Source organism: Myripristis murdjan, chromosome 14 (genome assembly GCF_902150065.1).
Source record: "Myripristis murdjan chromosome 14, fMyrMur1.1, whole genome shotgun sequence".
Taxonomy (NCBI): Eukaryota; Metazoa; Chordata; class Actinopteri; order Holocentriformes; family Holocentridae; genus Myripristis; species Myripristis murdjan.
In genome coordinates, this window is record NC_043993.1 from 14,053,346 (window position 1) to 14,077,859 (window position 24,514).

The 24,514-nt window shown below is 39.1% G+C and overlaps 2 protein-coding genes across 2 annotated transcripts; one reads left to right on the forward strand and one right to left on the reverse strand.

Annotated features, from left to right (window-relative positions):
• Positions 1–1,630: 1,630 nt before the first annotated feature.
• On the forward strand, positions 1,631–14,543 carry ufm1 (ubiquitin-fold modifier 1). Its single transcript, XM_030069703.1, has 6 exons — positions 1,631–1,775; positions 1,878–1,934; positions 4,432–4,489; positions 6,037–6,076; positions 8,496–8,528; positions 14,074–14,543. Coding segments are annotated over exons 1-6 (264 nt in total). The 5' UTR covers positions 1,631–1,773; the 3' UTR covers positions 14,148–14,543.
• Positions 14,544–16,364: 1,821 nt separating this feature from the next.
• Positions 16,365–19,879, reverse strand: LOC115371654 (nicotinamide N-methyltransferase-like). Its single transcript, XM_030069119.1, has 3 exons — positions 19,753–19,879; positions 16,984–17,191; positions 16,365–16,782 (listed from the first exon to the last, which is right to left on the reverse strand). Exons 1-3 carry the CDS (start codon positions 19,877–19,879, stop codon positions 16,365–16,367), a joined length of 753 nt encoding a protein of 250 aa, XP_029924979.1.
• Between the last annotated feature and the right edge of the window lie 4,635 nt (positions 19,880–24,514).

The following is a 24,514-nucleotide window of genomic DNA, read 5'->3' on the forward strand; positions in this document are numbered from 1 at the left end:
TTGAAATTTTTTAAGGAAAGCATGTTGTTGATTTTTTTTTTTTTTTTTTTTTTTTTGTTAATTGATGACCTAATTTATTGTTTTATTTCAGATGTTGTTTGTTCTTACTAATAAAGATTGTTCTGTTAAATGGTATTTTCCTATGCACTGATTTTGTACCTGTTGTACTCTTGGCAGGACGGAGTGTACACCGGAGGGCCTCATGACAAAATTTGCTTACGGCCCAAACTTGGCCAGGGGCAGCTCTGCATGTTGTACTCAGTAATGTTAATTGCCACAACCCTCCATTCACGTTTCTTAAACAAGGTGCTGTGTAAGATCTCTCTCTCTCTCTTTTTCTTTCTTTCTTTCTTTCTTTACAAACCTAATCACGTCCTCATCTTTTTTGTTGAATTTTTCTGGGAAAGACCCATCACTGAAGTCCCAGAGGTGTGTGCGTGTGTGTGTGCGTGCGTGAGTGTGTGTGTGTGCATGTGTGTGTGCGTGCGCGTGTGCATGTGTGCACACTGTGCAGTGTGCGCAATAGCTCTGACTCATCATAATAAATTTGCCCCCATTCTCTTTGCCTTTGGCTGTCATTCTATCGCCCACATCTCTCTCTCTCTCTCTCTCTCTCTCTCTCTCTCCCCCTCTCTCTTTTTCATGGAAAATCCAAGAGGTACTGAACACATGGGCAGTATTTAAAAGATATGCACAAGTCTTATACAGCATGTTACATTACGTTTGTGTGTTTAGTCATACTTTTTTTAGATATAAAAAATCAGAGAGTAATTAAGTAGAGACATTTCAGAAGACTTTCACAAAACCTCAAGAACTGACTAGTAGTGAGTATAATCCAAACCACTGATACTAGTATGGGTATTAGTGCAGCCCTACATATTTTCCATGTTATCTAAATGATGAAAAAAAAAATGACCAAAATACTATAACCAAATCTGTATGACTGTAATTTCAGGAATATGTGATATCACAACATCAGACTTAAACAGCAGACATGCTACCAGAAGGCCTGGTCCAGGCCCACATACCGTTATGTCATCAGCTGGTTAGATCTGTAACCATTCAAAATATAAAACTTAAATAAAAATAAAATAAAGATCTTTGTGCATCAAGTGAAATTACTTACAAATAAATAAAATAGTAAACAAATAATTATGCAACTAAAAGTAAAAATAAAATAAAATAAAATAAAATGGATCATTTACTCACAGTGTACCCGCTTACCCACACACCACTACTACTGATGTTTACTTAGAGCTCTGTAATCAATGGATGATTGAGGCTTACAATGTAGTGAAGTGGGCTCTCAAGCAAAATATTAATTGAAAGTAAAATGGTTGACTTAAAAATAATAATAGAAGCACACAAAAAGCTGACAAATTGAAGTAGCACAGATACAGCACATCAAGAGAAACCTGTTTGTTATCAGGCTGCGAAGAAATACAACTGTGATGCATCGAAATGCGCACAAGAAAATAACAAACATCAATGCGCGCACAGTCGTCTCTTACGGTAAGGGATAGTCGTTGGGCATAGACGCCTGTCTATTATTAGCAGAATTTTTACCTTTAAATTTCACCCAAAATACACATTTTTATCACATATAAATTAATGATTTGGAGAATACACGAAAATATCTCTCAAACGATTAAAAACACACAGAAAATCAACGAAACCAGAACAGAATGGATGACGTGTGCATGTGGGTCCTTTGAACTTCCGGGACTGGACAAACTGTAACTGTGTGCAGAGGAAGACGCCTCAACCCTAAAAATGTGGGTTTTCGCCATGTTTTGACTGATTATTTTCCACAGACATGAAATATTGCGTAGCCAGCACCGAGACGCCAGTAACGCTGTGTTTGTCCGCTGTTTCAGGTCTAAAGTTACGTTTAAAATCACGCTGACGTCGGACCCCCGGCTGCCGTACAAAGTGTAAGTCCACTGACAGCTCAGCGCCGCCACATCTCGTTTTTTGGATTTAATTTGACAGTGAAATGTAACGTCAGCCTCACTGTTCGTGTTTAAAAGGTGTTTAGTATAAATGTAGAGATGTGACAGTGTTGTGTGAACCTGCTCTGACGTGTGTGACGTGAAATGAACAGCTGTTTGGGCAGCCAGGTGTTTCAGGTGGTTAAAATGATGAGGCTGAATACTCTGGCTGCTCAACTAATGTACGCTCAGACATCACAAGTGTCACCTGCTCACAAGGACTGTATTTTACCTGTTTATCTCCATCTTTGACTTGCTGTTGAGTTGCTGTGCCTCCAAACCATATGGCATTTAGGGGTGGGACGACAGACGATTTTATCGCGGAAATAATAGTAATAATAATCGTAAATCATGATAAACGTGAATACCCTCACAGGAGGACCCCTTGGAAAAGCTGTCTAACTGTCTAATGTACCGTCTAATGCAGTAGATTTGTTTCTCAACAACATGGGAGCTGAAGTGATTCCAGTATGTTTTAGTGTCATTTCAAGAGGTTTAAGCATGTTTTGATGATTATTGGGATAATATCATGAACAACAATTATTATAGCCTGGGTAATTGTGACGTGAAATTTTCATATTGTCCCATGGCTAGGGTGACCATATTTTCAACCCCCCCAAACCAGGACCCTTTGAGTGCTGCATGTTTATACATAGGTGTTTTCCTAAGGATGGACTATGAACAGTTATTTCAGCACAAAGCACACCTAACGAGCACACCTGACAACACCATGGACAGTGCCCCAGCAGACAAAAAACTGTCTCGCAAAATCCACCTAAACATAGTTGAAACCTGAATAATAACACCGGTAAATGCAAAACACAAGGATTTGTTTGCTGTGTTTCAACATACAGTATGTACTGATTGTCAGATAGCCTGTTGAAATAAAACACAAGGTATTTGTCAGCATGCACAAGTGCAGGCTGCCAGCTAAATGGCTGACTGTGACACATTGTCTTTGCAGCCGTTTCAACCCTGGGACCATTAGATTCAACAGAAAACAGTCAACATCGTCCATGTTTGTTTAAACGTGGGAACGAAGACAGCCATAAAGTGCCTGTAGAGCAAGACGCTCCTGTGCACGATCTGCTGGCCAAGTCTGTGTTGAACATGATGTCGCCGGCATCAGAGTGTCATAGCTTCAAAGAGTAGAGGCCAGATTGCTTCAGCCTTGGTACCATTAGATTCAACAGAAAACGCTGGACATTTTTGGTGTGACATTTTAGTGTGGTGTGAGTTAAAAATTCAACCAGTCATACCATCATAGATTTTTTTTAACACTACTGCCCCTCATCCCCTCCCATCAGGTAAAACTGCCTATCTCTATCTCCCGAGGTGATAACCCACTGATTAACACTGTATGCCTTTGAATCAAGGAACTTGTAGAAGTGGTTCACATTTCTCAGCGCTGCCCTCTTTTATGTATTTTGTTGGAAGAAGATTTTGGGAATAACAGGTGACCTAATTCTAAACGTTGCGGTGTCACTGAAGTGCTCCCAGGTAGATTGTATGTTTGCCGAATTAAAGAATGTCTCGTAAAGATTCAGAAAAGGTCTTGAGTCATATTTAACGGGGTATTTACCTCTGCCAGTAAGTAAGGTGTAAAACTGACAAAACGTACAGGGAAGCCCTCATGTGTGACAGAGAGAGAGAGTAACAGGCACACTAAACAAACCCAAGAAACTGTATAGTATGATACAGCATAGAGCCAGGTGATATATTAATAATGTGATAGGAGACAAGATATCGTCTGGGATTTTGGAAGTTGTAATATGGTGTCATTTTTGTCTTTTCCTGGTTTTAAAGGCTTCATTACAGTAAAGGGATGCAGTTATTACACTGTTGGAGCTGTTTTATGATTTGCCTCGTACCCGTTTGGAGCAGCATCTCTCAACAACAGAGTTTACAAAATACTTTGACAACCAAAATAAAAGCACAGTACCATGAAAACAAAAGTAGTGAAAAACAATTAGTAAATCAAGTGTGTTGGACTGAGATGGGGAACATCAGCGGCACATTACTAATAATTATCAAAAATTGCTTGTGTGTCAACATCGTCAGCATCTTCAAAGTCTTCTCAATGATCTGAGAATGACACATTCAACAAAAGAACAAGAATTAAAGATCAAGTCAGAGGGAGAGGCTGCACAAGCATCAGGCTAGGCCGTTATAAAGCGTTAAGCCCCACCTTCCTATAGTGTCTTCACAGTATGTTCATCTTGAAAGGTCAAAATGCAACTTTACAGCAATACAGTAATATCAAATTAAACCACTGGCGTGTAAGGAGCAACACAGCAGAAGTATGTTGACGTGAGGACTTGAACCGAGGAACTGTCTCTAAGCGCCTCCCCTCACTGCTGTGAAAAGGAATGACAGCGTGTGGCGAGAGGAAAGGCTGCGTTTTGATGGTGTCTTTAAAATCCCATTGTTTGTGTTCCAGACTCAGTGTCCCAGAGAGCACGCCGTTCACAGCAGTGTTGAAGTTTGCAGCTGAGGAGGTAATGTCCCTTGCTGTTTGCCTTCAGCCATGAAAACACTGTCGCCTACATTGTGTACAACATGGCACTGAGCTCAGACTTGCATTTTTAATAATGTGCCTCAAAAATTACCTCAGAACTTTAGTTGGCCACATTATTTTGCTCAGCAGGCAGGGAAAATCAGCATGCATAATGTGTGTGAATATTGCCGTATTTGTTCAAATAAAAGCATGCATAAGGGAGTTGGATATTTCATCAAAATCATTGAACAGATGTGGTTTTGATGGAAGAAGATATTACACTGAATGAACACATTTAGTCTAAGACATTAGGGATGGATACGGACGATTTGTCTCAATAAGACCTGAAAGCAGACCTCACCCTTTACTCTTTTGTAAATTTGCTCTGACTACACTTGATCGTAAGGACCAGTATTTTCACACATGACATTTTTGACTTATATTGCATAGACCTTCTGTCAAGGCAGCAGACTGAAACAGAAAGCCACTGTGTGGACAAGAAGAAGATAATATGGATCAACTTAGTAGTAATTCACAGGTAAATTTAGTAGTGTGAAACTGTGGGAAAAAAAACAGGAAATTATTCATCATCAAAGTCAGGCTTGCTTGCAGAATTAACTTTGATTTGCCTGTGCCATCTTATGCATATTTTTGTAAGGTGCTGGGTGTTAATTTCACCTAAAGTACACCACAGTGGCTGTTTTTTGGACGTAAAGACACTTTAGAGAAGTTTACTCAGGTCTTTATTCCAGAGAGAAATCCCTAAACAAAGTCTCTTATTGACTCATAGACTAAGGTTTATTGTACTTAATAATTTAACAGTTAGGAGACAGTTATCAGTACTGCTGCAGCAATTAAGGTATTTAAGTTAATCTATTTATTTGATGGATCTGCTAGACTTACACTGTATTGAGCTCACCATTAACTCCCATTCATTCTTGCTCTCACCTAATTTGTTTATACCTGTAGTGCTTAAGCTATCTGGCGCTAGTTTGCTAACCTTATCTCCCAGTTGACAGACTGCTAGTTGCCTCCTTTCACTGCAAATCCCACCAGCCCACTCTCCCTGCCGGCGAGCACTGAAATAGGACATGTATTGAGACGCGACTGAATGTTTTCCTTCCAGACACTCAAGCATAGCTATCGTTCCCCCAGGCTTTCTCACTTTAACTGTGTGTGTGTGTGTGTGTGTGTGTGTGTGTGTGTGTTGGGGTGAGGTGGGGGCGTGGGGCTAGCTGTCATAACAGGCTGAACACAAAACACACTACCCAGCGGTTTGCTTTTTCTTGTTTTACCCCTTGGTTTCACCATGCTAAACAGAGCCAGAGGATCACAATTAAACTTAAAGAGCGCTGACTTGGTGACTCTGGCTTTCTTACTACATGAAGTGCTCACACTATGTCTTCATGCCCATGGGGCAGCAACAGATCCACTGAATGTATTTTCCAAAATCATTTTATGTGAATAAAACTTCCAAGTTTTCATTAATTTTATTCATGAGGGTGAATTGAGTGTGACCCTTTTTGTCTGCTTCATTTACTCTTACAGTTCAAGGTACCAGCAGCAACCAGTGCCATCATAACAAATGGTGAGTTGGAGAAAATCATCAAAATTATTTTGCTGGTGCATCAGGTTAAATTGATAGTGTATATATATATACATATATATATATATATATATATATATATATATATATATATATATATATATATATATATACATATATATATATATACATACATACATATATATATATATATATATATATATATATATATATATATATATATATATATATACATATATATATATATATATACATATATATATGTATATATATATATATGTGTAATAGTTTTTTTTTCTTTTCATCTAGTGTTTAGTTCAAGTGCTAAAAGGTTGCAATAGGAGTGCAATTTTCAAAAAATGGTTATTTGTGCTACATTATAGGCAGTAATAGAAATAAACAAGGGATTGATCATATACTTAATAATAAAAGTAACCTTCTTTGTTACTGGCAATCATGAAAGATTATCTTGGCCCACACCAGTACTCTCAGAGCATTCAAGTAAAATAGTAATGTTACTGAATTTTATTTTCATGAGTATTGCATTGTGTTTCATTAAATAGACATTACTCTCGCAAAACCAAAAATGTAAAATGCCTACAGATAATGTCAAAGAGAAATGTGATGCAGGAAATTAGCCAGAGTGAAATGCAGTTAAGATTTTTATTGAGCAGTAATATTCATTATATGTCAAAATGCATTTACCTGTATAAAATACATATACATAGATGTACAAAGTGAAAAGAATATCCTATAGTTACAAATCAGCCTAAACATTTTGCTTAAAATTTTATTTCATGTACTACTATGACTTCCCCTCTATTTTATTGTTAGTGTCATTCGTTGCAAACTCCCTCTTCTTGTGTTTTTCCTGCCATATGTTGGATATCAGGCTCCCTCGGTACATATCAAAGCGATCTGACGGCGTAGGCCTGGATTATCCACCACAATGCTCAAGCACCATGTAGAATGTATGGTTCACTTACTGATGCCATTTCAATCTAGTTCCTGACGTTTCTAAGGACAAAATATATATATATATATATATATATATATATATATATATATATTTTTTTTTTTTTTTTTTTTTTCCATTACTGCATGTGAACGTCCACAGGGTGGAATTTATAGTGAGTTTTTTCCTGCCTGATTTTTCCTTTGATGTTTGAGTACTAGCACTCAAAAAAAGGTGGTAATAATTCTGCTTCAAATTATGTTTAATCAGGTATTAAGTAATCTATGACCTTGGTAGAATTATGCTTGATTTAAATGCATTATTAGCTGCACACAAAGTAATTATGTGACTAGCAGAAGGCACTATGGAGGCTAATGTTGAAGTTAAAGGTGCACTCTGCAGATTTACAGAGGGCCAATTAAAATAAGCACAGTTTAGATTGAAATTACTCAAAAATATAGCTCGATTCATTCTGGACATATAGTGATGCCATAACTATAACAACAACACTAATGTTATAATTAACTGCAAGAGTAGATTGATTAGCTTACACACAGTACAAAGCAACAAGAAGATGTCAGTAAAAAAAAAAAAAAGATCATCCTGTCTCTGTTCTGGCAGTTTTAGTCATGCCAGTCTAAAGTGGAATATAAGGAACAGGATATTCACTGAAAGTGCACCCACTGTGTTTTCACACATACGGTAGCTTAGTCATATGGATGAGGATGTTCTTAAAACTAGGATGACAGTTTTTGGGGGCTGTGACAAAGTATTGCACATATGAGTACAACTGCCAGATAGCTTTGAGTTAAGTGTGAAAATGCTTCAGATATTAACGTCATGTAGGGCTGAATGATATGGTTTTTAAAAAAAATCATGTTCTTATTATACTGATTGATATTGCAGTTGCTAGTTGTCTATGAATCTAATGTGCTTTTAGTTGAAATTATAATATCTGCATCATAATGTTGATATTTAATGGAAAAAAGCTATTAAAAGGACAGCGATTTGGTTGTTGCCAGGCTCTTTAGCAAACTAACATGCTTTATTTTGGCTGGGGAGTACACATCTTTTTTAGGCCAGGGCATCTCTGTCGCACCACAATACTTCATTTTTAATGATTTATTTATTTTTTTTATTTATTTTTTTTTATCACACATTTCAACTTGATTAAAAAATTGCAGGTCCTGCAATTTGGATATTGCACTTGGCCATATTGTGATTTCAGTTATATTTAGATTAATATTTGTTCAGTCCTAATGACATGTCAGACTCGAATGTCAGAGATTAATTTTAGGTTTACTCATTAGTGCAGATAAACAGTTTATTGTTATTCCAGACAGAATAAGATGCTGAGAAACTTTCTTTCTTTTGTTGACTAGTGCAGCAGCAATATGGATAAAGTGATAGCAAATTATGTTTTGCATAGATGTGCCAATTGATTGACCTGCTGTATTTTTTTTTCCTTTCATGTTTGTCATGCAGACGGAATAGGAATCAACCCTGCACAGACAGCAGGTGAGTTTCGGTGTCGTCTTCATGCACATGCCTTTGATTAAGCTACATTTTCAGTGCCACAGGGCACTTCAGGTTGTTCTCAAGTTTCCGAAGAAATCCGCCATTAGCCAGTTTACATGGTTCAAGATTTCCTCTCATTTAATTGTATTATGGTACATCATCAACCTCAAGGCTATATTTTCAGACCATCTTTGAGGTTCGTCAAGGTGCTTTCATCTAAGCGTTAAACCTGAATAAAAGCACTTTAGATAATGCTGGTGGCAGTGTGTTAATAGTCTAAAAGATGAAGCTGATAGTGGGTCCAGTGGCACTGACTCCTGGGGGCCGTTCCACAAAGGAGGATAAGAAAAGCATAGTTAAGCTTTATATGAAAAGCCTGACTTTATTTAACCTCGATGTGGGATTAAGCGGTTCCACAAAGCGACCTTTCAGCAAACATAATCAGGCTAATTCGGGCCTGGTTTCAATAATCAAGATAAATATGCATTCATCACATGAAAACACAGACCTCAGATGTCAAGTATGGTTCATTTCTGTTCACCATATGTTGCAGTGTATGATGAAAGAAATTATTCTGAGGTTAAAAAATGGCAAAGCCGTCATGAATAACAAAGCCAGAGAGGAAGCTTGCTAAGATATTGCAAATCATCGGGGTACACAGACTAAGATGGGCAGGGGTGAAAACCACCTACAGGCCTTTGGCCTGTTTTTCTAAGTAACTGTGGCATTCTGGGTTTGAATCTGCCCCGGGACCTTTGTCGCATGTCAGTTCCTCCCTTTTGCATTTTTCGCTCCCCGTGAACTGTCTCATAAAGGAGAAATGCCATAAAAAATCATCTTTGAAAGGGCAATTACCCAGAAATGCCAGGGTCATGATGCTCCCCAAGGAAGCAATTTTTGAATACTGCACTTGCATGTCTGACTCCTCACTGATATGTGTAATCCAGTCTAAAAATTACAGACACAGCATGCAATTCAATATTAAACAACTTTGAAATATTAGAAAGATTGATTAATTTCCAACAGAAATATGTTTCTAACCCCCCCCCCCCCCCCCCCAAAAAAAAAAAAAAAAACAGAAATATTCCAACAGAAATATGTCTCTTAATGTTTCTTTGTGTTAAAAAAACAAACAAAAAAAACGTCTTGATTGTTCTTTTAGAGATCCAGAAAAAAGATCTTCTTGTGTGGATCCAGCCCTCATATGAATCACCACTCCCACATTTTTTAATTACATGGTGATTTCTGAGCTCTGGAACTGCTCTCATTCTTGGGAGTAGATTTGACCAGAATCTGTGCGAGATGCCCGATTGGGTGGTTGACAGATTCTCTGATAATGCCTTTACCTCGAAGAAGTAAATAAATACAGCAGCGGCCATGAAGACTTGTAGTGTTACCAGCAGAGAACTAACTTTGGTGATTTCTTCTGTTCTTGAGAAACATTACAGCATTGATTAAATCGAAAGACAAACTATTACTGTGTAATAGTAATTTAAGTCGGCTAGTCTAACTTTGGTATAGCCAATGCCGAACTGTGACGAATCAGTAAAATTTAGTTTTGTATTTCACTTGAAGTTATGCACATATTGTAGTTGTAATGCAGAATCGAGGAAGAACTTTGATAAATATGTCGTGTTTCAGTTGTGTCGGATGATTTTGACACCGACTTAGCTCAAGTTGAGGCTAAACTTGCACATAAGCCTAAACAGGACCTGGCTAGTCTCCAAAGCGATGTTTTCATGGTAACTTAACTCTGCTTTATGTGTCTAAAATGCCTGAAAATATGGCTGGCTTCCTGAAAGAGGCTTAACTTAACCCGTACCCTTTGTGAAACAGACCTTAAAGCTGTTTGTGTGGAAATTGATTGATTTTAGGACTGTGGACGCAATTCCCCAAGGAGCTAAGGTTTAATGTTTCATTACATTCAAAGGTGGCCTCCAACTCTCCCTGTGCCAGAGGAGAACCAAGCTGTTATACCAAGTTTTTAAATCATTACATTCTCTTGACTTTTGATTCACACTTCTCGCAGAATCACTTTCCTCTATGTCAGCGTCATTGGTGGATCCCTGAGGTACACACTCACTGTGTCACCAAGATGTCTTTATGTAATGGTATCACTCTCCACAAAGATGTATATTGTATGACTGGGTTTTTTTTCAGAGAGCTGGGGAAAGTAATGCTTTCTTTGACTGTAGGCAATATGGGGTCTTTTATGCTAAGAAAGGAGTGTCAGGCATTCACGACGGGTTTTTAACTGTGTAACATTAATGCTGTGTGCTTCTAAGAATAGCCAAGCTTCAGACACCTCTGTCAATTGCTTTTTTTTACTCCTGCTGGCAGTATTATACCTCACTTTTGTAAGAGTAGAACTGTATATATGGTAGAAATTTATCTTATGTAATTTTAGCACCCCTCTATTTTAAAAAGGCTGATCATATCTCACTCTCACACACATTAGATAACAAGTTACACCATTGGTAAAGTCGTAGTTTTTCACAAGAGCACAAGAGCGTTGCATCACAGAGCCTTAAGTTTATGGCAGCTGTCATTTATTCTATTAATCAAGTACTAATTGAGTAATTGGATCACTACATCTTACTCAAATATTTTTCTTCAAAAGCTGCCAGGCATGCAACATACATAACATCATATATCAAGCGTCAGATCGTTTTACCCCCAGTTTTTCTTTGGTTAAACTTTTGTCTTTTGCTTAGTTTAACATGAACAGTTTGATGTTAAATGCCAAAAGATAATAGGGTAAGGTTTCAATCCTGACCAGTGAACTTAAGCTGCTGTTTGGAATATTGTCGCACATAAAAGCTGAGCATACCTTTCATTTCAAAGGAATGCATACAGGTCAGGTGGTGCTTCAAATAACCCCTTCTGCACAAACACAAAAAAGTAAGAACTGCACACTCTAATAGCTTCCTGCTTGATCAGTAGCTGTATGTCAACCCTGCAAACTGCACCTCATCCTTCATGGCCTGGCAGCAGGGTTTCAGCATCAGGGTTAATGTCCTCCATCAGTGACCACCTTTCCAGTATTTTCTACAAACATATGTCAGCATTTCTAAAGATAACAAATGCTTGCACCATACCTATCCATTAAATCATAATTAAGCTGGAAAAACCAGCTGAATGCAACTCATGTTTTTTTCAGGCACTAACATCTCCATCTAGTATAATCCAGTGGCAGAGCAACATTACCTGACTTTTATGCCTCTCATTATTGAGGCTACATTTCACAGAGGTACAGACGCACCGAGACTCGACAGACCACAGATGTGCTGCATCATAGGTTCAATGAATTATGGTCATTATAGGTCACTAACAGGCTTTTGGCTCACGGCAGTGTTAAATCACGATTGTTTTAAAAACACTTCAGTAAGAACCGGCCGCTTCATGCATCACGGCACATGAAATGCATCTAAATTAGAAATTTACTCGGTGCTCTGTTAATTTACCTGGGCAGGCCACCCAAATATAAGATTGCTTTGGAAACAGTGGAATCATCGTGGGTCACCTGCATCCATGGGAAAATAATGAGTACTGTAATAAATTGATAACAGCTCATGCGCTTCAGCTGCTGTTTTTTGCTTCGAAGACCTTTTTCTGGAGCTGCATATTACTTTGCTCCTCATTGTAATTAAGATACTAACTGTACATGCCAAACACAAAAGTAATTAAATTATGTGGACTGAGTGACCTGTGGTAAATGCTTAACAGGTACACTAGTTGTTCTATATGCACTGGCAAAGGGCAAAAATCATGACATTGCGTATCACTACAAGGAAGCACTCTTCCACCAACCCTATGCAGTCACCAAGACATGAGAGTCGAGCAAGTGGGATATTCACAAAAACATATTCATGGCCACCCCTTTTGGCCAGTCGATACGAAAAGTTTAATGTTTTTTTGTGAGTCTGTTTGAAAGTTATGTGAAGCCACACCAACTGCCATGCCCCAGTTTGACCAGTTGGTGTCAAAAGTGAATTTGTTCTTCCTTTGCCCTTGCTCAAATTTCCCAAGTCTCAGGCAAGTCTAGACCCACCTTTTTGAGATATCCTCTTAACAAACAAACACGCAAACTGAATGGGCCAAAGTGGAGGCAGTAAGTTGGCACCTGATTTAACAGTTTAACCAATCTGTCTAGTATAGGCGGCAGTCAGGTATTTGATATTGATTTTTGTCTTCTGAAAGCTAGAAATAAAGAGACATCACTGGGTGGAATACCCTCTCTAATCCTGACTGCAGATTTATCTATATCTGGCAACAGTGATGGCAGCCTTCCTGAATAAGTAATCGACCTGCAGAGAGCCTTTTGACTCGTGTGAACCTTTCTAATGATCTTACTTGTGCATCAGTCACAGAGGCAGCACATGTTACAGAGTATTAAAGAAACATGGCTATAAACTCATTGGCTTTCATTAATGATGTAGGGCCCTCCTGTCTAACAAAAGTGTTGTTTTCTTTTGACCTATAACTGAAAATGTGACACACACACACACACACACACAATGGCACAATGACAATCTATTTTTGTCTTTAAGATATTTGCATAGTTTTTGATTTAGATTTTTTTTTTGTCTTTATTCCTGTGCCGTAGTTATGAACTGTTTAGACTGTTCTTACCTATTATTCATTCAGTTTTGTTTCCATCGTAGTGAATAACTAGCTCAAAGTTTTGCTCTGCGGTCCCACTGTTTCTCTTTTCCAAGGCTCCTAAGAAGGCTTGATAAGATCTAAGCTGAATTTGACAGTCATGATTGAGAATGGATGCTGAAAGGCTGAGGCTGAAATTTTAGTTCAGCTTCTTACTCTGGTTCAGTACTGCAGTACTGTGAATGAAGCAAGACTCAGTGTTTGTGCTTACTTAAAGGCAAAAATTCACCTGCGCTCAAACTGATTTGTGATTAAACTGCAAAGACAAACAGGCTAAAAATACGGTTTCCAGTAGGTTTCAGTCCCTTTTTCAGTTCCAAGCAGTCTACCAGTTTTTCCTTCAACTTCAAAGGCTCCCTTACTTTGAAATATTTTGGTTTTTGCTGTCATACCTTTACTTACTTTTTGATGTATAGGTATTCATGGAAATGTCTTTCTTTGATCTTAACTACATTCCCTTGTGCTGCTGCGTCAAATTGAGTTTCCCCCACAGGGGATCAATAAAGCTACATCTCTTATCTTGTCAAGACGTGCTTCATCTCAGTTCTGTTTTGTCTTTTTCTGTCTTGACACCACACCCAGGCTTTAATTGTGCAGCTTTAAATCTTGTATTTCAAATAGCAGACTTTTTACATATGCAAGCTGAAGACAAATTTCTGCCTTTTGCTCAGAGAAAGTGGACAATAATTTTGAACTGGTTTGAATTGAAGTATTGAAAAATGTAAAATTATCTTTGAATGGGGCTCAAGGCTGAGTCTTGACTGCAGTGACCTGGGTTCGATTCCAAGCCCCCCTGGAAACTGGAAACCCCTGCTAACTGCCATGTTAGTGGTCAGCCTCATAGCCCCATCATAATCTGTTTTCCTGCTGTCCTGTGTTGCAGGGAATGTGTTTCTCAAACATGGCTCAGAGCTGCGCATCATTCCCAGAGACAGAGTGGGAAGACAAGGAGACTGATGCTGCCTTTCCTCCTTGATGGCAGAGTGACTCACACAGCAGAATCATAACATCTGAGACCCAGGAAAACACCTCAGCGTGTGTGTTGTATTTATTTTGAGGCCCACATCTGACCGTGAATCACACCTTTGGAAGAGTATATAAATATAAACTGATGACATGCATATGCACATGCATGGTCACTGCTTCTGCATTTTCAGTCTGACTTTTTCTGTAAGCAATATTGCATCAAAAGATTGGAGCGACATCAAGAGTAATCAGAGATACTTAATTATTGATACACACAACAAACGGCGGCTCGGGCTGAGACTAAGAACCATAATGGAGTTAACAGTTATAATTTTTGTACTTTTTAGTTGTGATAATAAACAATTAATCAATATGGCTACCAGTGAAGTATGCTTTTGCAATGTCTACTCTTGTTTTTGATTGCATTGTGAATATGTGAGTATGAGAGGTGTTACTATTTAAGATGTTGTATATGCCACATGCTTTAAAGGACCGTTTCTGTTTACATTAAACGACTGTAGATGGGAAGGTAAATGGTGTTCACATTACATGAGCAGTGTTTCTTACCCTCATACACCAGAATTTGCTTATAGATCCATTTCATGGCATGTATTTTTACATACATGTAAAAATGATGATGTGTTAAGTTGAAGGGTATGTGATTGTTAATGTGAGGATGAGTAGCCTACAACCATGTGGCTCTTTGCTGCCCTCTATCAGGTTGCAGTCTGAATAAATATGCCTTGCCTTTGTATAACAAAACAATGAATTATGCCCTTCACACATGAAATAAAAAAGTTAAGTTATGATACTAGTTGGCAACCAAGTGTCAGGAAAACATGTCAGGCTTCTAAAAAGTTTGGTTAGGTAAGGCGTAGATTCAACAGCTCTGACAGTGAATTTCCTCTGGGAAATAGCAAATTAAAAGTGTGTGATTGCTGTTATCTGTCCTGTACCTTTTTTCTCAGTAAAGTCTCTTTTGGTAGGTAAGTCGCTTTCAGAAGGTCATGGTTTGAATGTATTCCTTAAAGTCAAGTGTCTTTACTATTCCCTTCCCAAACAAAAGTTTGACTCTCTCAGGAAGACTAATAGATTGTTAATTGATTGATACATGTGGAAAAACGTTTTTATCCCCAACACATTAATCATTATCCTTCGAGAAGGTCTGAACCATCAATTTTTAATTGGTTCCCTTTCTCCACTCTGGGAAGACTATGCATAATTGGTCAAGAAAAACAAAGAAAAAAGAATAATGAAGCATGAAGCATGCATGCTGAAAGCATGAGAGAAAGCCCAGCGCAATATCCATTAGCATGCAGAATCTGGAGCTGGAGTGCCATCACAAATGGATTTCCTAATTTATTTTAATCAAAGCACTTGCTGCACACATTCACCGGATATTGACTTCTGGGAAAAGGCCACAGATGGTCCAGGATGGTCCTGTAGATCTTGCTCATATCACAGCATTGGCCATGCTGCTGCAAAGAGGACTCTGGCAAAATTCAAATTAGGGGCATGCTGCAATGTTACGATGTATGCATGTTTACTGTGTTTCTGGTGTGGCACAATATGGAATTGGTATGATTCAGAATTATATGTAATGTTACAAAATATGACAGCAATATATCTATCATGTATGCACACAATACCTTTATTCAGTATTACATAATGAATTTGATTCCTTTGAACCCCACCACCACCCTCCTCATAAATGGGGGACATTGTCACCTACTACCACAGATGAAGAATTAAATCATTTTTATGAACTATATCACATGGTACCACACTGACACATCACATCAACATATCGAATGAAGAAAATGATGCCCACTTAAATAGTTCGAAAAGGTTCATTATGCCTACTTTTCACACGAGAGTTACTGTTCCTTTTTTTCAGGCAAAAATTAAGGTAGTAGATGAGATAAGGTAAAATAAACATCTACTGCCCACTTAAATACTTTCCCAAAACAGCAAACCCAAATCAAAACTGTATCTGTTTCACACAGCCTACTGTACCAAAACAGTGGCAACATACACCATCTATATCAGTGCTTTCTCAAAGCTAAAAGGCAAACAGATTCTCTGTATAGTAAATACAGCAAATTACTAGGTTACTGAATTTACCAAAACCTTCGCTACCACTGTAAGTAGCTTATTACAAATCTAAATAAGGCCTTTGGCATGAAATCACACTGACACTGCCAATGTTTATTCTTTATGAGCAACTAAGTAGAAATTTGCCTCAATATCACTTCTGTCTTCTGTGTTCGTAAGTTTCTGCCGATTGAAGTGCTGCACAGACATGCCCAACTCACAGAGTGTATCTTCAATAAATTCTTGGCTCAGGCTGACCACGGGGAACCTCTGATCCCCCACTGTATAGAAAGTCTCACTAAGATCTCCAATCATCACCAGGACTCCTCCAGGCTGCAGCAAACCCACCACAGCTTCCAGTGAGCGCCTGTAGGCCTCCCGGTCTTTACAGGCAGCCTCCAGACAGAGAGATGATATGATGCAGTCTGCAGGCTCTACTGTTAACGGCTGGAATGGATTCTCCAGGTTGACGTCACATTTTAGGACGTGCTTGATCTTCTGGCGGAGAGTCTCTTTAACGACTGCCGGAGTCCTGCTGCAGAAGATGGAGGCAATACAAAAAGAAGTTTGTGGTCATTGTTTGCAGATACTACAACACTGTATGTAGTTTTTAGGCATATTTACACATACAATATTTATTCTCAGATGATATAGGTAAATGAGAGATTAAAAATAAATATTTTGGTTGATATTGAATTGTGTTTCATTGTGGAAGCATGTTTTCATGCAATACCTTCTCCCCTCGACATCACAAGCAAACTGAATATGGCGATTCCAGTTGAAGCAGCCCTCCTCATCTCTTAACCATTTTTCTACCTCCCTTCTGTTGACTTCGGCATAATCAGACACCACGATCTCCTCAAAGTGGGCAGAGGCGCTGATCAGAGTGTGGATGGTAGGACCTGTCCCAATTTCAATCAGCCTCTTGCCCTTGTATTTGCCTGGATCCAAGCAGGTATGTAAAGAAGAAAAAATATATGTCAGACTGCAGCTGTCAAACCAAAACTCAACTTTGGCGGAGTGTAGGTTTGTATAGATAAGTGGATGTTACACGAGTCCACATGATGGCAAACTATCCTCATTAGTTGCCCCGTGCTCCACAAGGTGGTAATCAACAGTACTGGATTTCAATCTCTCCATTAACCTCCGTAGTGCAGAAAAACAGGTACAAAAATAACAATTCTTTTGCATAAACTATCATGAACAAAGCGGACTGTGCAACATGTCACAGTACCTGTTATTATAATTAATCTTAATTTATTTAATCAAACTGCTCTTTTCTTCTTATTTTCCTACTTGCACTGAAAAGTACATTCAACAAGTAGCATCTGCATAAACTTCGACAAACTAGCTGCCATGGAAGTGAACAGAGAGACAGAAATACAGTACTCTCAGTGACTAACCCAGAGTAGCATGGATCATCAACTATTTTTGAATCCTGCTCATGCATTTGTCACACCATTATGTAACACTCATATGCTCAGATTTCCACCAAATTTGGTGGAGAGGTACCTTCTCGGGATAACCGCCACATTAGCCAACAGCAGGTTGTTGTTGGTGGGAGAGCTGTGTTGGTGAGGACCAACAACTGGACCCTTGTGGTCTGCATTAAGAGACAAGGAGGCATGATGGGCCATGGGGATTCTTCAGTGTCTCAAGATGCTGTATATCCCGGCATGAGGAATCTGACGACTGATCCCATGTCAAAAGGAAGGCCTCTGGAGGATTGTGAGGATTGACGAGTTTATGAGTCTAATATAGACTTTATTTAGAGGGGCACACGGTGGACATATTAACACGTATGGGCCATTGCCAGAGAAGCTATTGAACACTTTTCTGTTCTTTTGTCTCAGATCTTAGTTTTGTCTCCTCCCTTGAGGGTGAGACGGGGGGGCTGATACTCCTAGATGACACACTAATACCATGGTAGGCATGAATGACTCAGCTGTTTGCAGTATTTTATTCTTTATTCTCTAATTAGCCTCCATTAGCTGTCAATAACATAGCAGATACTCTTGCTGGTGTCCACATACTGCTTTGCACCACACTAGTCCCCAGTACTGTGGAGCTGACAAGGGGGCGATGTGCAACCTCTGAAGGTATGGTTTCTGACGCACTGATGCATGCAGGTCTGCCTGTGGAGTTTATGCAGACCATTCAAGGGGCATGGGATCAAAGCAAATTGGTTTTCGTTTTCACCAGAGGTGTGTGGAGAGGCATTGATCCTTTGATCTATTAAGCTGGTTCTATCTGCTCTTTTCTCCAGCATCTGCCACAGAGGGGTTTTCTTTATTCCACTATTAAAGGATACGTGTCAGCGATCTCTTGTCATGAGGGAGTTTGAGAGAGGTTTTTGATTGTCCACTCTCTCCTGAAACTCATCTACAGTGGGGGTGGAAATCAACTTCTATTGATATGTGTTACTTACTACCCTGCTGTGGAGCTGCCTTTGCATTTTGAGGCCCTTTTAATGAAATGAACTCTTGGGCAAAGTTGCAGTCTATTGAGATAGCACTACTGCTTGCACTGATTCAACTGAGAGGTTGAGTGATATATGTGTGCACTTTAGGTTCACCCAATCGCTCTTTTCATGCAAGATGACGTGTGTTGTCACACTCAGATACAATCGATCCTTTGTTCTGGGGAATGTGCGCTTGTTTAGATCACAGGCAACTCACCGGGGTGTGTTTTATCCTCCTCCCCATTATAGGGAGAGAGAGGACAGACTAAACTGTTTGTGCTCGGTACATGCATTGGCATGGTATGTGGAACTCATGGCTGTCAAAAAAGCCAGTAGGCAGTGGGTAAGCAAAGTGGGCAAGTCTAAAGCTCACTGGCTTTGAAATGTCATGAGGCATATGTGTTGTCAGGCAGGGACCCTCCCACCTCTGTGCATGCACACTCAGATGCGGTGGCATCAACAGCCTTGTGTCCAGTGGGAAGCATGTCGAGGACATTTGTGTGGCCATGTTTTAATCAATGCCCTGTCCATTCATTAGGTTTTACCTATTGGATATGGTCACTCTGGTTTAAAAATGACAGGCAGAGACCTCTATTGAGTTAGCGCTGCTACTTCCTGGTTTGCTGATGAACATGAACATGAATATGAACGTTTCTGGACCATCCGTTTACACTGGTGATGTTTGAAAAAAACTAAAAGAGACTGCAGTGTTTTTTTCACCAAGCAGGATTAGAAAGTTAGCCAGATAATTATGAAAAATACATGCAATATCTTTGTCATACTGATGTGAATCAGTAAAACAAAAATACTATTGGCTTTAAGACATTATGATTCACTCATGCATGTTGATGATTGCTAATAATAAAGAAAATTTCAGAAAATATTATGATTACTCACAGAAGATATTATAAAGATGTTATGAAGTTACCCCCTTGTGTTCCAGTAACAATGACTGTCTTTACCGTAATCTGGATGTACAAAGTGACTATAACTTCTGGTTCACACTCAGATGAGTTACAACAGAGAGTTTGACGTCTGTACCTGATGAAAAGGTCTGGCTCAGCTGGCACAACATAAAAGATGCAAAACGCCTGTTTTTTCCCGTCATCAGGTAGAACTCATTCAGGTAGGTCTCCGGATCAAACTTGGTCTCGTACAGGTCCTCCATACTGTTTGTGTCTCTCGGCCTTAAGATGGTAGACATTGTAGGGAAACAGGATATCGATGCACAATTACAACATTGAGTGATCTTGATACTAAAAAGTGTGTGTGTGTGTGTGTGTGAGACTGAGAGGGCAATAAAGACCCACTTTGTATAAAATACTGTAGATTTTCTGTCTGGTGTTCCCTAATCCTTTGTTCCCCTGCTCTTTTAAAAATAACATGTTCAGTACATCTGCTGGCCTTCAATTGAAGCCAGCTAACCTAAAATGAGATCTGGTGGACTTCCTGTGACACTGCATAGATAAGACCAGAGTGACCAGCTCTGCGGCCAGAGATCAGTGAGCCAGATACTTGGAAATGGACTTGGGAATGGAAACAACCGCTCTGATACAGTCCATCAAGCGCATTTTTATTGTGAAATTTACAAACACACACACACACACACCACATATTGCTTTAAAGAGATGCTTCGCTCTGAAACGTGAATGTTATCAAACCCAATAACAATGACTAATTTAAGGGATGTAAGTAACTTGTATTTAAGTCTTCACACCTTCACTGCGACATTTCATATAGCTTTTTGTATGAAAATCAAATCAGATGAGCATCAGAATGTTCCACCACACTTCACTTTCATTGCACAGTCTACTTCACTCTTCATAAGAAAAAGAGTATCATAATATTGCACTGCAAAAAGAGCATTATAAACGGTTTTAAAGTATTGTTTACAGATTTAAACTTACTGTGCATCTTGACATTTATGTCAAGGGGGATCTTATCAGCACTAATAAGAGACTATGGTTTCACAAACACAAAAACAAGTAAAAAAAAAAAAAAAAAAAAAAACTGGGTATGATAATATATGCTGGTCTTATCTATCTATTTATTTATTTATTTAAAATTAACTTTTCGACTAAAACCTTGCTTGCAAAAATGCAGCTTCTTAGCTCTGGTCCAGGATATTAGCTGCAGTGAGTAGGCTAATAGCTATTCTACATAAACACATTTTATGGACAATATAAAATATGCCAGTGTCAAACTATTTACTGTCTGCACTTCAGTTAACTCGGTACTCACTGAAGAGTTGAAATCTCTCATGTAGCTGTCATTTTGTGAATGCATTACCTTAATCTGTAGCTGAAGAAAGGTCCTGCGGATTCAGCGCTGAGGATCACAGTTCTGATGTCGCTGGTGTTGTGACTGGTTCAACAGTCTGTTTCTGCTCTTTTTTAAGCAAATCTAATCTGCATGCCTAACATACAAATGCAAATTCATAGGCCTTTAGGGTTTTTTCAGACACACCTAATAACCTTATGGAATGTTGCATAGGGTCTTTTTATGGACAAGGCTAACCTGTGTGACAACCCTGTAGAGTGCAAAAATATTGCATGAGGTCTGTATGGTGCCTCTGAGTAACACTGTTTCCTCAGACAAAAAGATAAGGAGCAGTAATCTCAGCTTTGGTCCTTTCTGTGAGGAGTTTGCATGTTCTCTCCATGTAAAACACAGGGAGAACACGGTGCAGGTGCATCATTTTCCTCCCACAGTCCAAAGTAATGGTTGACACTTCACAGGTAACTGATACCTATGATGTGTAAATTTGAAGAAAAAAAGGTCACAGTTTTACAGGGGAATCCACAACTCCTTTCAGAGCCACTGAGGTTAAGTTAGACCCAGATCCAACAACTGTGACACTGGTAAATAACAAATTAAACGTTGTAGGTGTCATAGTTCAGACTTTATTAGTAATGAGCAGGGGAGAGTACTAATTTATTTGACTTGAGTAAAAGTAAAATTACCTGCTCAAATCCACTAAAATAAGAGTAAAAAGTAGCTCATTTAAAGTGTATATTAAGTAAAAGCTACTTTTGTATTCATTTATTTATTTATTTTTTTCAACTTAGCTTTTTTGATGAGGCCCTCTGACGCTTCCCAGCAGTCAGCCCCTGCAGCCCCACCCCCCTTCAGTCAGATACATTTGGTAAAGAAGGAACGGCGAGGTCTGAAAAATCATTGCATAAGCTAATATAATGGAGAAACAAAATAAAAAGAGAAAAAAGTGGATCAGAAAAACTAAGAAAGAAATTCAGTAAAGGAGATTGCAGGAAACCTGTTCTTCTGTTTTCCTGTCACTATTTCCCCTGCAGAGGAGACTGGAGATGGTTTACACAGTGCCCTGCAGCCCCTATACAGTTTGAGTGACGCATGCTGACCCACCTCAGCTAAGCAGCCTCGCCCCTAGCACAAGCTGCCAAATTGTTAGTGCAGCCAAACCGGTATGAGAAATATTTATACTGGTTTACCCAAGCAACTGCTAGCCAAATAGCAAGCAGCAGCAGGCTTCTACTTAAATGGTCAACAACTTAAGTAGCGGCCTTTTCATCTGACACTTACAGGGCTGTAGTCAACCAAAGAAAATCTTGGTCAACTAAAGTCCTGAAATTTCGACCATAAGTCGACTAATCGGGGGGCGGAGGGAATGCTAAAAAAAAAAAAAAAAAAAAAAAAAAGTTACTATTTTTAGATTAATTAACTGGGCAGTAGCCTACCTGGCAGCCTTGTCTGCCTGAATGAATTATAAATAAACATAAACAACTAGTATTTGCAGTATATTAAATTGTTTTTTACCTAATTATTTTGCACTGAATGACACACTGGAGTCGGTCGGCTCTGACAGCGTTGTATCACGTGCACCTACGCAATATCATAGCCTATGATTTCCGAGAATAGTACTTTGTCAAGCTGCTGTCGTCGCAGGTGTGTGCGCCTGCAGTTACAAAACGATTATTAGACTAAAACTTTGAAATATGCCAATTCTGATATGTTTATACTCAAAACTGACGGAGCAACCTAATACAGACATGTTAGCTTACCGTTTTTAGGTGATATGCCATGTTGGTCGTTGAGCTGTGATATGCAAACTGTTGTTTGCAAAGTTTGCATTCGACTTTTTTTTTTCCATCTATTTTGGTAAAATGCTGCCACACTGACGATGTCTTTGACATGGTAGAGGACTAAGGGCCCTATCTTGGGCCAGACTCCCTAAACCCGCTATTTGCGGATTTAGGATTTAGGAAGAGGCATTCCCCCGTAAAAGTTGCTATCTTGTGCACCTCCCGCTATCCGCAAAACACCTGCGCTACCTGCTATATTATGCATAGGCGTGTTTTGGGCATTACGCCAGTTAAACCAATCAGTGTGCCAGGTGCCATTGCCTTTAAGGCCAGGATGCGCTATCCTAAATCCTAAATCCTAAACCCGCGATGGAGAGAGGGAGGTAGATTTTCTCAGGGCTTCGACTGAGGCTAAAGCAAGTTGGCTTTATATATATACATATTATATATTATATTATAGGCGAGTTAATTCAGGAGGTGGAGCCACATGTGTCCAAGTGGACGTGTCACAAGGTTGTACTGATTGAGTAAAATCCCCGGGCCACACCACAGACACACAAGCGGCAGAGGTGGAATATGTGTAAACTAATTTATTGACAAGGTAGATTGGGCAAATAAAATATTAAAAATAAAAATATAGCACAGCTGCTGGCTTATGATAAAACAATAAAACGTGCTGGCGTAAGTGTCCAATTAAAACAGTCTTTCCTCTAAACAGTCTATATGAGTAATATACTTTCGTCTAAAAGACGACAGTCCTAGACACTTAAACTTTTGTACACTCAAAGCTCTCAAGCAAAAATGTCATTGCAGTACTTAACAGATAACATTACATAATGTTAAATTCCTTGATGCTAAGTGTCTCTGAGTGAAATGACATTAAAGAGAGGATTGTACAATTTGATTGCAGGTGTGATCAATACAATAAATGATGTTTGTTGTTGGTGGTTGGGCTACCCATTTGTTTATGTATGGATCACACACTGTGAAGGCATATGACGATGCAGTATTCATCAGTGGGGAAAGCAGTGTGTTCATTTGAACCTTCTGCTTTACATTACAACAATAGCAACAACAACAACAACAACATATTTGGCCTAATATGGTTCAGTTTGTTTGTGCATTAGTGCACATTTGCTGTGGTTGCTCTGATTATTTTTTTTTTTAATTCCATGTCACTTTTATTAAATAAAGTGCAGCAGAGAAATATTCCTCATCTGATGAATGCTGCCCAATTTGCTCCTCATCATCCTTTGTCTTTGCTCTTACAGTGGAATGTACGGAGCTTGTTGTCAAATGGTCAGGAGTTCAAGCATTACCTGAAGGGGATGGAAACAAAACCAGATATAGTTTGCATACAGGAAACGTGGTTAAAACCGAACTTAGACTTTGTGGTGAATGGGTATATAAAACATAGAAGGGACAGGAGCCCTGGGGGTGGAGGAGGTTGTATGACTCTTATCAAACAAGGAATTCCGAACCGAGTAATGGGGATTGGTGATGAACAGGAGTATATCATTGCTGAACTGTGGGACAGAACTGAAGCAAAAGGGAAAGCTGGAGAAACTTCTGTGACACAATTGGAAGAACCATATCAGTAGGGCAGGTGTGGGGAACGGTAAAGAGGATGGGAGGGGATAGAAGAGACTGGGAGTATCCGGCCGTGGAAGATGAAGGGGAAACAGCAGTGACAGACAAGGAGAAGGCAGAAGTTATGGCAAAGGCATTCGCAAAGGTGCACAGCT

Coding starts and splice junctions, on each gene's coding strand:
- ufm1 (XM_030069703.1), top strand. Junction 1,935..4,431: donor CCCCGGCTGCCGTACAAAGT/GTAAGTCCACTG, acceptor TTTGTGTTCCAG/ACTCAGTGTCCCAGAGAGCA. Junction 8,529..14,073: donor CAACCCTGCACAGACAGCAG/GTGAGTTTCGGT, acceptor CCTGTGTTGCAG/GGAATGTGTTTCTCAAACAT.
- LOC115371654 (XM_030069119.1), bottom strand. CDS start 19,879: ATGGAGGACCTGTACGAGACCAAGTTTGATCCGGAGACCTACCTGAAT. Junction 17,192..19,752: donor GAGCCAGACCTTTTCATCAG/GTACAGACGTCA, acceptor GCTTGGATCCAG/GCAAATACAAGGGCAAGAGG. Junction 16,783..16,983: donor TGTGATGTCGAGGGGAGAAG/GTATTGCATGAA, acceptor CTTCTGCAGCAG/GACTCCGGCAGTCGTTAAAG.